Here is a 14,960-nt window from a genome sequence, read left to right as displayed (position 1 = left end):
TTTTGCCACGAAAAGCTGGGTAAGCTATTGACTCAAGCATAAGCTGGGTATGCATTGTCCCCTCATCCCTATCATGGTATGAATGGATCCCCTGTCCCTGTCATTGTATGCATGGCTCCCTGGTCCCTGTCATTGTATGTGTGGCTCCCCAGTCCCTGTCCTGGTATGCATGGCACCTATGTCCCTGTCATTGTTTGCATGGCTCCCCAGTCCCTGTCATTGTATGCATGGCTCCCCAGTCCCTGTCCTGGTATGAATGGCTCTCGTCCCTGTCATTGTATGCATGGCTCCCCAGTTCCTGTCATTGTATGCATGGCTTTCCAGTCCCTGTATTGTATGCATGGCTCCCCAGTTCCTGTCCTGGTCTGGTATGCATGGCTCCAGTCCCTGTAATTGTATGCATGACTCCCCAGTCCCTGACCTGGTATGCATGGCTCCACAGTCCCTGTCCTGGAATGCATGGCTCCCCAGTCCCTGTCCTGGTATACATGGCTCCCCAGTCTCTGTCATTGTATGCATGGCTCCCCAGTCCCTGTCTTGGTATACATGGCTCCCCAGTCCCTGTCATTGTATGCATGTCTCCCAAGTCCCTGTCCTGGTATGCATGGCTCCCCTGTCCCTGTCCTGGTATGCATAGCTCCCCAGTCCCTGTCCTGGTAAACATGGCTCCCCAGTCCCTGTCCTGGTGTGCATGGCTCCCCAGTTCCTGTCCTGATATGCATGGCTCCCCAGTCCCTGTCCTGGTATGCATGGCTCCTTATCCCCTTATCCCTGTGTATGATTCCTGTTACAAAAAAACATCTTATTTACCTGCCTGCGCTCCCTCAGTGGCACTGCATCTTTTTCCGGCTTCCAGCAGCTTAAGGTAATGAATATGCGCGCCACGCCTAATGGAGTGGAGAGGCGTGCATATTCATTACCTTAATGAGTGAGGCCATGTGATCGCTTGGCTGGAAGAACTGCAGGTGCCAGCGGCCAGAACGAGATGCAGTGACAGCACCAAGGACGCGCTGGTAGGTGAGAATGATGAGTGCTGGGAGCCGGCGGTTGTGGCTGGCACTGTGCGCTATTGCAGCAGTGGCACAGGCTTTAGCCACAGCCACCTGCTACGGCCTCTGTGACCCGCTGCTCTGCCACTCCCCCTCCCCCACTGGCTTTCTCGGACCGTGACTCGTGTATAAGCTGAGGGGGTCTTTTCAGCACAAAAAAAGTGCTGAAAAACTCGGCTTATACATGAGTATATACGGTAAGTGTTTTTCATATTTTAGTGGTTTAAAACATTTAGAACTGTGCAAAAAATTATTTGGTCTGTGTCTCCATTTTCTGAGACAGGTAAATTTTTAAAATTTTTCCATTAATGAGCATGAGGGCTTTTTGCATTTTGAACTGAAATTATTGTTGCCATTTTAGGGTAGAAACACTGTTTTATTAGTTTTTTATTTAATTTTTTTAGGGGGGCATTGTGGCAAACATAAATCCGTTTTTTTTTCAATGTTGGCGTTCACCAGTTAAGACAAATATTTTTATACCTTATTAGTATGTGCAATTGTATATGAATACCAAATATGCAAACATTTTTACATTTTTATTTTTTTAGATTTTACTATTTATTCTTGTGGAAAGGTTGGTGATTTAAACTTTTATATATATATATATATTTTTTGCATACTTTTAAAATATTTTAACTTTTTTTATTTAGTCTCCTTAGGGACGTTGAATCTGCTATCGCTTGAACACCTATGTGGTACACTGCAATAGTATAGTATTTCAGGGTATTGTGAAATTGATGATCTCAAATTAACCCATTCATAGGAGATACCATATCGTAAACTTGGGAGCTCCCGGCTGCCATCGCAACCAACTGGCAGCCCACAATCATATTGTGTGGGATACCAATGGCTGTCAGGACTGACAGCTGCCATCTTGCTGCATGATAAATTCTGCTGTCACATCTAACAGTGGCATTTATGTGGTTAGTCTAATGCGTAACACAGCCAGCAACTGTTGCATGGAGCGAGGTCAGCTCCTGAGCCTGCTACATAAAGTGATAGCGCATGGCTGCCATGGCTTTCTTATTTCGGATCTTTCACAAGATTTTACAATACAGACTGCATACATTACTAAATAGATTACTTTGCTCCAAGATATACGGTATTTAGTCATTTGTGCTGTTTCTATTGTAAAATCTGGTGACCGATCTGCTTAAAGAGATGGGTTCAGATTACATTTGAAGGCTTGAAGGTGGATTAATCAGGTGGGCAAAGGTGACAAAAGATTGGAGTGGTGCAAAGGAACTAGAGGAGAGAAGAATAAAGCAGTAGTCTGGGCAGGCTGATGAGGTTGTGCACTAGCATTTTATTCACTCAACGTGGAGGAGAGGGCTAATTAGAGAAAATGTTTTTGAGTTTGCGGTAACAGGAAGAAGTAAGGGCTTGGATGTGAGATTTGAAGGACAGAGAAGAATCAAAGGAGTCATTAAAGGTTTTCTCCAGTGAAGATAAGTTATCACTAATTCTCAGGATATGTGATAAATTGTAGATTAATAGGGGGCGACCTCTGGGGCCCACCTTGATAGGCAGAAAGGAGCACTTTTAGCCCTGTTAGAATAGGGGGCAGTGCACATGCCTGACCACTGCTCCATTCATTCTTTCTGTGCCTGGTAGAAAAAAACAAGTGCGGCACTCAGCAGGCCAATACAGAATCAATTGAGAAAGCATTTGCACTACCACTCCATTCCAACAGGGATAAAGGTGCCTCGTCAAGGACAGAAGTGCCCCTTTCTGCTGATTGGTATGGGTCACAGCAGTTAATCCTCCATCGATCTACATTATTACCTATCCTATGATTGATAATTCGGGTAGTGAAATGGTGGAAAATTATGAATTCAGCACTAATGCCAGAAGAGTAAAACAGTCTGTGGAATGATCACTGTTATGGTTCTCAATGGCAAGAGAACATAGCCCAGCAAACATAAGTACTAGCTCTTGGAAGGATGGAAACTAAACTGACCATGAACTAAACCTGCCGCACAACTAACAGTAGCCGGGTAGCGTTGCCTACGTTTTTTATCCCTAGACGCCCAGCGCCGGCCGGAGGACTAACTAATCCTGGCAGAGGAAAATATAGTCCTGGCTCACCTCTAGAGAAATTTCCCCGATAGGCAGACAGAGGCCCCCACATATATTGGCGGTGATTTTAGATGAAATGACAAACGTAGTATGAAAATAGGTTTAGCAAAATTGACGTCCGCTTACTAGATAGCAGGAAGACAGAAAGGGCACTTTCATGGTCAGCTGAAAACCCAATCAAAATACCATCCTGAAATTACTTTAAGACTCTAGTATTAACTCATAACATCAGAGTGGCAATTTCAGATCACAAGAGCTTTCCAGACACAGAAACGAAACTACAGCTGTGAACTGGAACAAAATGCAAAAATTAACGAGGACTAAAGTCCAATTTAGCTGGGAGTTGTCTAGCAGCAGGAACATGCACAGAAAGGCTTCTGATTACAATGTTGACCGGCATGGAAGTGACAGAGGAGCAAGGTTAAATAGCGACTGCCACATCCTGATGGAAACAGGTGAACAGAGGGGATGATGCACACCAGTTCAATTCCACCAGTGGCCACCGGGGGAGCCCAAAATCCAATTTCACAACAGTACCCCCCCCTCAAGGAGGGGGCACCGAACCCTCACCAGAACCACCAGGGCGATCAGGATGAGCCCTATGAAAGGCACGGACCAGATCGGAGGCATGAACATCAGAGGCAGTCACCCAAGAATTATCCTCCTGACCGTATCCCTTCCATTTGACCAGATACTGGAGTCTCCGTCTGGAAACCCGGGAGTCCAAGATTTTTTCCACAACGTACTCCAACTCGCCCTCAACCAACACCGGAGCAGGAGGCTCAACGGAAGGCACAACCGGTACCTCATACCTGCGCAACAATGACCGATGAAAAACATTATGAATAGAAAAAGATGCAGGGAGGTCCAAACGGAAGGACACAGGGTTAAGAATCTCCAATATCTTGTACGGGCCGATGAACCGAGGCTTAAACTTAGGAGAAGAAACCCTCATAGGGACAAAACGAGAAGACAACCACACCAAGTCCCCAACACAAAGCCGAGGACCAACCCGACGCCGGCGGTTGGCAAAAAGCTGAGTCTTCTCCTGGGACAACTTCAAATTGTCCACTACCTGCCCCCAAATCTGATGCAACCTCTCCACCACAGCATCCACTCCAGGACAATCCGAAGATTCCACCTGACCAGAAGAAAATCGAGGATGAAACCCCGAATTACAGAAAAAAAGAGACACCAAGGTGGCAGAGCTGGCCCGATTATTGAGGGCAAACTCCGCTAAAGGCAAAAAAGCAACCCAATCATCCTGATCTGCAGACACAAAACACCTCAAATATGTCTCCAAGGTCTGATTCATCCGCTCGGTCTGGCCATTAGTCTGAGGATGGAAAGCAGACGAGAAAGACAAATCTATGCCCATCCTAGCACAGAATGCTCGCCAAAATCTAGACACGAATTGGGTTCCTCTGTCAGAAACGATATTCTCCGGAATACCATGCAAACGGACCACATTTTGAAAAAACAGAGGAACCAACTCGGAAGAAGAAGGCAACTTAGGCAGGGGAACCAAATGGACCATCTTAGAGAAACGGTCACACACCACCCAGATGACAGACATCTTCTGAGAAACAGGAAGATCCGAAATAAAATCCATAGAGATGTGCGTCCAGGGCCTCTTCGGGATAGGCAAGGGCAACAACAATCCACTAGCCCGAGAACAACAAGGCTTGGCCCGAGCACAAACGTCACAAGACTGCACAAAGCCTCGCACATCTCGAGACAGGGAAGGCCACCAGAAGGACCTTGCCACCAAATCCCTGGTACCAAAGATTCCAGGATGACCTGTCAACGCAGAAGAATGAACCTCAGAAATGACTTTACTGGTCCAATCATCAGGAACAAACAGTCTACCAGGTGGGCAACGATCAGGTCTATCCGCCTGAAACTCCTGCAAGGCCCGCCGCAGGTCTGGAGAAACGGCAGACAATATCACTCCATCCTTAAGGATACCTGTAGGTTCAGAGTTACCAGGGGAATCAGGCTCAAAACTCCTAGAAAGGGCATCCGCCCTAACATTCTTAGAACCCGGCAGGTAGGACACCACAAAATTAAACCGAGAGAAAAACAACGACCAGCGCGCCTGTCTAGGATTCAGGCGTCTGGCGGACTCAAGATAAATTAGATTTTTGTGGTCAGTCAATACCACCACCTGATGTCTAGCCCCCTCAAGCCAATGACGCCACTCCTCAACAGCCCACTTCATGGCCAAAAGCTCCCGATTCCCAACATCATAATTCCGCTCGGCGGGCGAAAATTTACGCGAGAAAAAGGCACAAGGTCTCATCACGGAACAATCGGAACTTCTCTGCGACAAAACTGCCCCAGCTCCGATTTCAGAAGCGTCGACCTCAACCTGAAAAGGAAGAGCAACATCAGGCTGACGCAACACAGGGGCGGAAGAAAAGCGGCGCTTAAGCTCCCGAAAGGCCTCCACAGCAGCAGGGGACCAATCAGCAACATTAGCACCCTTCTTAGTCAAATCAGTCAATGGTTTAACAACATCAGAAAAACCAGCAATAAATCGACGATAAAAGTTAGCAAAGCCCAAAAATTTCTGAAGACTCTTAAGAGAAGAGGGTTGCGTCCAATCACAAATAGCCTGAACCTTGACAGGATCCATCTCGATGGAAGAGGGGGAAAAAATATATCCCAAAAAGGAAATCTTTTGCACCCCAAAAACGCACTTAGAACCCTTCACACACAAGGAATTAGACCGCAAAACCTGAAAAACCCTCCTGACCTGCTGGACATGAGAGTCCCAGTCATCCGAAAAAATCAAAATATCATCCAGATACACAATCATAAATTTATCCAAATAATCACGGAAAATGTCATGCATAAAGGACTGAAAGACTGAAGGGGCATTTGAAAGACCAAAAGGCATCACCAAATACTCAAAGTGGCCCTCGGGCGTATTAAATGCGGTCTTCCACTCATCCCCCTGCTTAATTCGCACCAAATTATACGCCCCACGGAGATCTATCTTAGAGAACCACTTGGCCCCCTTTATGCGAGCAAACAAATCAGTCAGCAGTGGCAACGGATATTGATATTTAACCGTGATTTTATTCAAAAGCCGATAATCAATACACGGTCTTAAAGAGCCATCTTTCTTAGCCACAAAGAAAAAACCGGCTCCTAAGGGAGATGACGAAGGACGAATATGTCCCTTTTCCAAGGACTCCTTTATATATTCTCGCATAGCAGCATGTTCAGGCACAGACAGATTAAATAAACGACCCTTAGGGTATTTACTACCCGGAATCAAATCTATGGCACAATCGCACTCCCGGTGCGGAGGTAATGAACCAAGCTTAGGTTCTTCAAAAACGTCACGATATTCAGTCAAGAATTCAGGAATCTCAGAGGGAATAGATGATGAAATGGAAACCACAGGTACGTCCCCATGCGTCCCCTTACATCCCCAGCTTAACACAGACATAGCTTTCCAGTCAAGGACTGGGTTATGAGATTGCAGCCATGGCAATCCAAGCACCAACACATCATGTAGGTTATACAGCACAAGAAAGCGAATAATCTCCTGATGATCCGGATTAATCCGCATAGTTACTTGTGTCCAGTATTGTGGTTTATTACTAGCCAATGGGGTGGAGTCAATCCCCTTCAGGGGTATAGGAGTTTCAAGAGGCTCCAAATCATACCCACAGCGTTTGGCAAAGGACCAATCCATAAGACTCAAAGCGGCGCCAGAGTCGACATAGGCATCCGCGGTAATAGATGATAAAGAACAAATCAGGGTCACAGATAGAATAAACTTAGACTGTAAAGTGCCAATTGAAACAGACTTATCAAGCTTCTTAGTACGCTTAGAGCATGCTGATATAACATGAGTTGAATCACCGCAATAGAAGCACAACCCATTTTTTCGTCTTAAATTCTGCCGTTCACTTCTGGACAGAATTCTATCACATTGCATATTCTCTGGCGTCTTCTCAGTAGACACCGCCAAATGGTGCACAGGTTTGCGCTCCCGCAGACGCCTATCGATCTGGATAGCCATTGTCATGGACTCATTCAGACCCGCAGGCACAGGGAACCCCACCATAACATCCTTAATGGCATCAGAGAGACCCTCTCTGAAATTCGCCGCCAGGGCGCACTCATTCCACTGAGTAAGCACAGCCCATTTACGGAATTTCTGGCAGTATATTTCAGCTTCGTCTTGCCCCTGAGATAGGGACATCAAGGCCTTTTCCGCCTGAAGCTCCAACTGAGGTTCCTCATAAAGCAACCCCAAGGCCAGAAAAAACGCATCCACATTGAGCAACGCAGGATCCCCTGGAGCCAATGCAAAAGCCCAATCCTGAGGGTCGCCCCGGAGCAAGGAAATCACAATCCTGACCTGCTGAGCAGGATCTCCAGCAGAGCGAGATTTCAGGGACAAAAACAACTTGCAATTATTTTTGACGTTTTGAAAGCAAGATCTATTCCCCGAGAAAAATTCAGGCAAAGGAATTCTAGGTTCAGATATAGGAACATGAACAACAAAATCTTGTAAATTTTGAACTTTCGTGGTGAGATTATTCAAACCTGCAGCTAAACTCTGAATATCCATTTTAAACAGGTGAACACAGAGCCATTCCAGGATTAGAAGGAGAGAGAGAGAGAAAGGCTGCAATATAGGCAGACTTGCAAGAGATTCAATTACAAGCACACTCAGAACTGAAGGGAAGGGAAAAAAAAATAAAAAAAAAAATCTTCAGCAGACTTCTCTTTTCTCTCCTTTCTCTGTCAATTAATTTAACCCTTTTGGCCGGTCAAACTGTTATGGTTCTCAATGGCAAGAGAACATAGCCCAGCAAACATAAGTACTAGCTCTTGGAAGGATGGAAACTAAACTGACCATGAACTAAACCTGCCGCACAACTAACAGTAGCCGGGTAGCGTTGCCTACGTTTTTTATCCCTAGACGCCCAGCGCCGGCCGGAGGACTAACTAATCCTGGCAGAGGAAAATATAGTCCTGGCTCACCTCTAGAGAAATTTCCCCGATAGGCAGACAGAGGCCCCCACATATATTGGCGGTGATTTTAGATGAAATGACAAACGTAGTATGAAAATAGGTTTAGCAAAATTGACGTCCGCTTACTAGATAGCAGGAAGACAGAAAGGGCACTTTCATGGTCAGCTGAAAACCCAATCAAAATACCATCCTGAAATTACTTTAAGACTCTAGTATTAACTCATAACATCAGAGTGGCAATTTCAGATCACAAGAGCTTTCCAGACACAGAAACGAAACTACAGCTGTGAACTGGAACAAAATGCAAAAACAAACGAGGACTAAAGTCCAATTTAGCTGGGAGTTGTCTAGCAGCAGGAACATGCACAGAAAGGCTTCTGATTACAATGTTGACCGGCATGGAAGTGACAGAGGAGCAAGGTTAAATAGCGACTGCCACATCCTGATGGAAACAGGTGAACAGAGGGGATGATGCACACCAGTTCAATTCCACCAGTGGCCACCGGGGGAGCCCAAAATCCAATTTCACAACAGTACCCCCCCCTCAAGGAGGGGGCACCGAACCCTCACCAGAACCACCAGGGCGATCAGGATGAGCCCTATGAAAGGCACGGACCAGATCGGAGGCATGAACATCAGAGGCAGTCACCCAAGAATTATCCTCCTGACCGTATCCCTTCCATTTGACCAGATACTGGAGTCTCCGTCTGGAAACCCGGGAGTCCAAGATTTTTTCCACAACGTACTCCAACTCGCCCTCAACCAACACCGGAGCAGGAGGCTCAACGGAAGGCACAACCGGTACCTCATACCTGCGCAACAATGACCGATGAAAAACATTATGAATAGAAAAAGATGCAGGGAGGTCCAAACGGAAGGACACAGGGTTAAGAATCTCCAATATCTTGTACGGGCCGATGAACCGAGGCTTAAACTTAGGAGAAGAAACCCTCATAGGGACAAAACGAGAAGACAACCACACCAAGTCCCCAACACAAAGCCGAGGACCAACCCGACGCCGGCGGTTGGCAAAAAGCTGAGTCTTCTCCTGGGACAACTTCAAATTGTCCACTACCTGCCCCCAAATCTGATGCAACCTCTCCACCACAGCATCCACTCCAGGACAATCCGAAGATTCCACCTGACCAGAAGAAAATCGAGGATGAAACCCCGAATTACAGAAAAAAAGAGACACCAAGGTGGCAGAGCTGGCCCGATTATTGAGGGCAAACTCCGCTAAAGGCAAAAAAGCAACCCAATCATCCTGATCTGCAGACACAAAACACCTCAAATATGTCTCCAAGGTCTGATTCATCCGCTCGGTCTGGCCATTAGTCTGAGGATGGAAAGCAGACGAGAAAGACAAATCTATGCCCATCCTAGCACAGAATGCTCGCCAAAATCTAGACACGAATTGGGTTCCTCTGTCAGAAACGATATTCTCCGGAATACCATGCAAACGGACCACATTTTGAAAAAACAGAGGAACCAACTCGGAAGAAGAAGGCAACTTAGGCAGGGGAACCAAATGGACCATCTTAGAGAAACGGTCACACACCACCCAGATGACAGACATCTTCTGAGAAACAGGAAGATCCGAAATAAAATCCATAGAGATGTGCGTCCAGGGCCTCTTCGGGATAGGCAAGGGCAACAACAATCCACTAGCCCGAGAACAACAAGGCTTGGCCCGAGCACAAACGTCACAAGACTGCACAAAGCCTCGCACATCTCGAGACAGGGAAGGCCACCAGAAGGACCTTGCCACCAAATCCCTGGTACCAAAGATTCCAGGATGACCTGTCAACGCAGAAGAATGAACCTCAGAAATGACTTTACTGGTCCAATCATCAGGAACAAACAGTCTACCAGGTGGGCAACGATCAGGTCTATCCGCCTGAAACTCCTGCAAGGCCCGCCGCAGGTCTGGAGAAACGGCAGACAATATCACTCCATCCTTAAGGATACCTGTAGGTTCAGAGTTACCAGGGGAATCAGGCTCAAAACTCCTAGAAAGGGCATCCGCCCTAACATTCTTAGAACCCGGCAGGTAGGACACCACAAAATTAAACCGAGAGAAAAACAACGACCAGCGCGCCTGTCTAGGATTCAGGCGTCTGGCGGACTCAAGATAAATTAGATTTTTGTGGTCAGTCAATACCACCACCTGATGTCTAGCCCCCTCAAGCCAATGACGCCACTCCTCAAAAGCCCACTTCATGGCCAAAAGCTCCCGATTCCCAACATCATAATTCCGCTCGGCGGGCGAAAATTTACGCGAGAAAAAGGCACAAGGTCTCATCACGGAACAATCGGAACTTCTCTGCGACAAAACTGCCCCAGCTCCGATTTCAGAAGCGTCGACCTCAACCTGAAAAGGAAGAGCAACATCAGGCTGACGCAACACAGGGGCGGAAGAAAAGCGGCGCTTAAGCTCCCGAAAGGCCTCCACAGCAGCAGGGGACCAATCAGCAACATTAGCACCCTTCTTAGTCAAATCAGTCAATGGTTTAACAACATCAGAAAAACCAGCAATAAATCGACGATAAAAGTTAGCAAAGCCCAAAAATTTCTGAAGACTCTTAAGAGAAGAGGGTTGCGTCCAATCACAAATAGCCTGAACCTTGACAGGATCCATCTCGATGGAAGAGGGGGAAAAATATATCCCAAAAAGGAAATCTTTTGCACCCCAAAAACGCACTTAGAACCCTTCACACACAAGGAATTAGACCGCAAAACCTGAAAAACCCTCCTGACCTGCTGGACATGAGAGTCCCAGTCATCCGAAAAAATCAAAATATCATCCAGATACACAATCATAAATTTATCCAAATAATCACGGAAAATGTCATGCATAAAGGACTGAAAGACTGAAGGGGCATTTGAAAGACCAAAAGGCATCACCAAATACTCAAAGTGGCCCTCGGGCGTATTAAATGCGGTCTTCCACTCATCCCCCTGCTTAATTCGCACCAAATTATACGCCCCACGGAGATCTATCTTAGAGAACCACTTGGCCCCCTTTATGCGAGCAAACAAATCAGTCAGCAGTGGCAACGGATATTGATATTTAACCGTGATTTTATTCAAAAGCCGATAATCAATACACGGTCTTAAAGAGCCATCTTTCTTAGCCACAAAGAAAAAACCGGCTCCTAAGGGAGATGACGAAGGACGAATATGTCCCTTTTCCAAGGACTCCTTTATATATTCTCGCATAGCAGCATGTTCAGGCACAGACAGATTAAATAAACGACCCTTAGGGTATTTACTACCCGGAATCAAATCTATGGCACAATCGCACTCCCGGTGCGGAGGTAATGAACCAAGCTTAGGTTCTTCAAAAACGTCACGATATTCAGTCAAGAATTCAGGAATCTCAGAGGGAATAGATGATGAAATGGAAACCACAGGTACGTCCCCATGCGTCCCCTTACATCCCCAGCTTAACACAGACATAGCTTTCCAGTCAAGGACTGGGTTATGAGATTGCAGCCATGGCAATCCAAGCACCAACACATCATGTAGGTTATACAGCACAAGAAAGCGAATAATCTCCTGATGATCCGGATTAATCCGCATAGTTACTTGTGTCCAGTATTGTGGTTTATTACTAGCCAATGGGGTGGAGTCAATCCCCTTCAGGGGTATAGGAGTTTCAAGAGGCTCCAAATCATACCCACAGCGTTTGGCAAAGGACCAATCCATAAGACTCAAAGCGGCGCCAGAGTCGACATAGGCATCCGCGGTAATAGATGATAAAGAACAAATCAGGGTCACAGATAGAATAAACTTAGACTGTAAAGTGCCAATTGAAACAGACTTATCAAGCTTCTTAGTACGCTTAGAGCATGCTGATATAACATGAGTTGAATCACCGCAATAGAAGCACAACCCATTTTTTCGTCTTAAATTCTGCCGTTCACTTCTGGACAGAATTCTATCACATTGCATATTCTCTGGCGTCTTCTCAGTAGACACCGCCAAATGGTGCACAGGTTTGCGCTCCCGCAGACGCCTATCGATCTGGATAGCCATTGTCATGGACTCATTCAGACCCGCAGGCACAGGGAACCCCACCATAACATCCTTAATGGCATCAGAGAGACCCTCTCTGAAATTCGCCGCCAGGGCGCACTCATTCCACTGAGTAAGCACAGCCCATTTACGGAATTTCTGGCAGTATATTTCAGCTTCGTCTTGCCCCTGAGATAGGGACATCAAGGCCTTTTCCGCCTGAAGCTCCAACTGAGGTTCCTCATAAAGCAACCCCAAGGCCAGAAAAAACGCATCCACATTGAGCAACGCAGGATCCCCTGGAGCCAATGCAAAAGCCCAATCCTGAGGGTCGCCCCGGAGCAAGGAAATCACAATCCTGACCTGCTGAGCAGGATCTCCAGCAGAGCGAGATTTCAGGGACAAAAACAACTTGCAATTATTTTTGACATTTTGAAAGCAAGATCTATTCCCCGAGAAAAATTCAGGCAAAGGAATTCTAGGTTCAGATATAGGAACATGAACAACAAAATCTTGTAAATTTTGAACTTTCGTGGTGAGATTATTCAAACCTGCAGCTAAACTCTGAATATCCATTTTAAACAGGTGAACACAGAGCCATTCCAGGATTAGAAGGAGAGAGAGAGAGAAAGGCTGCAATATAGGCAGACTTGCAAGAGATTCAATTACAAGCACACTCAGAACTGAAGGGAAGGGAAAAAAAAATAAAAAAAAAAATCTTCAGCAGACTTCTCTTTTCTCTCCTTTCTCTGTCAATTAATTTAACCCTTTTGGCCGGTCAAACTGTTATGGTTCTCAATGGCAAGAGAACATAGCCCAGCAAACATAAGTACTAGCTCTTGGAAGGATGGAAACTAAACTGACCATGAACTAAACCTGCCGCACAACTAACAGTAGCCGGGTAGCGTTGCCTACGTTTTTTATCCCTAGACGCCCAGCGCCGGCCGGAGGACTAACTAATCCTGGCAGAGGAAAATATAGTCCTGGCTCACCTCTAGAGAAATTTCCCCGATAGGCAGACAGAGGCCCCCACATATATTGGCGGTGATTTTAGATGAAATGACAAACGTAGTATGAAAATAGGTTTAGCAAAATTGAGGTCCGCTTACTAGATAGCAGGAAGACATAAAGGGCACTTTCATGGTCAGCTGAAAACCCTATCAAAATACCATCCTGAAATTACTTTAAGACTCTAGTATTAACTCATAACATCAGAGTGGCAATTTCAGATCACAAGAGCTTTCCAGACACAGAAACAAAACTACAGCTGTGAACTGGAACAAAATGCAAAAACAAACGAGGACTAAAGTCCAATTTAGCTGGGAGTTGTCTAGCAGCAGGAACATGCACAGAAAGGCTTCTGATTACAATGTTGACCGGCATGGAAGTGACAGAGGAGCAAGGTTAAATAGCGACTCCCACATCCTGATGGAAACAGGTGAACAGAGGGGATGATGCACACCAGTTCAATTCCACCAGTGGCCACCGGGGGAGCCCAAAATCCAATTTCACAACAGATCACGTCCTATCTGATGTCAGTGGTCTTATTTGCTTCAAATTCTAATAAAAAATGGATTGGTTGGCATTGTAAACCCAACATTCTTGCTTTTTCCAAAATATATAGAGTGACAGGCACCACTAGGCACTTTTTAATATAGGCTATACAAATATAATCAGAATTTTAGACATTTTTACAGCAAGTAAACCATAAATAGTTCAATTACTTATGAAAATTTGCAAAATCCCCATTATAGAACGGTAAAAGAATAAAACTGTGTATTTTAGAAAACTATATATTTATGTGACATGTAAGCAATATTATCCTACATGGATCAATTAGTTTCTTTTCCAAAATCTAAGTACTTTTTCCAAACATGCTGCCTTGTGTTTTTCTATTTACAGCCAACATTTCGTCAGATCTAATCTCCTACTCATCTCATTTGTACAAAATGTACAGTACTGTTCAACGTAAATCAGCACCCTGAAGGCCAATTTGGACTGGAGGCCATGTGCGGAGTTTCTGCAAAGAAAAGAGACAGACCCCACGGATCAAAAAAACAAACATGTCCAGAGGCTATGGCTGGCAGCAACAAGCTATACTATCACAACTGAGGAATAATTAGAACCTTCAGGGAAACCTGTGTAAACATCAAGGGAAATGTAGAGTACATGAATGCTTACACATTTTCCTTTGCGAAATAGAAGCTGATTTCCTGCCAGGGTGAAATAGCGCGTTTTCCATCTTCTGATAAACTTCCACCGGACCTGCTTCTCTTTAAGTCTCCCCTCAATCAGAGGCTGGCCTTCTTGATTCACGACTGCAAGGAAAAAAAACTGAAAAATCAACAATTAAACACATTTTTCTTTATGCTGTAAAAATCAAAGCTTGGAAATAAGCCATACACAACAATGACCTTTTGTAAGAATGTAACGAGTAAATCATTGAAGAAAATGCTTTATCTGAACTTCATATGGACGATTAACAAAAATCCTCCCGGACATTTTAAATACTGTTTGGTAAATGTTACAATCTCATCTACTTAGAAGGAAATATCTAAGATTTGAGAAGTCCGTTCAGGAGATGATATCTAAACAATGCCCATTGTACACTGTACGTACAAGAATTGTTTTCTAGCATTTAGCTTTCAGTATCTGCTACAGATTGGGATATGTTTTCAGTAAGTCTGGTCGTGCGAATATAATGAGGAAAATGTGCTCATTTGTATGATTACGTTTCTGGAGCCTTCTAAGACTATTGAACACAAACAAGTTTTTCTTCTCATTAGTCAGGCAGTTTCTCTTCCAGCAAGCTTT

The 14,960-nt window shown here is 45.2% G+C and overlaps 1 protein-coding gene across 1 annotated transcript in view; it reads right to left on the bottom strand.

Annotated features, from left to right (window-relative positions):
- Nucleotides 1-14,960, bottom strand: part of VEPH1 (ventricular zone expressed PH domain containing 1) — a 904,948-nt gene that overhangs the window by 69,818 nt on the left and 820,170 nt on the right. The window contains exon 13 of the mRNA XM_077290690.1: nt 14,328-14,464. Coding sequence (XP_077146805.1) covers nt 14,328-14,464 — 137 coding nt within the window. The remainder of the gene's footprint in view (nt 1-14,327; nt 14,465-14,960) is intronic.

Source organism: Ranitomeya variabilis, chromosome 2, assembly GCF_051348905.1.
Source record: "Ranitomeya variabilis isolate aRanVar5 chromosome 2, aRanVar5.hap1, whole genome shotgun sequence".
In the NCBI taxonomy this organism is placed as follows: domain Eukaryota; kingdom Metazoa; phylum Chordata; class Amphibia; order Anura; family Dendrobatidae; genus Ranitomeya; species Ranitomeya variabilis.
This window is presented reverse-complemented; position numbering and strand designations above follow the sequence as displayed.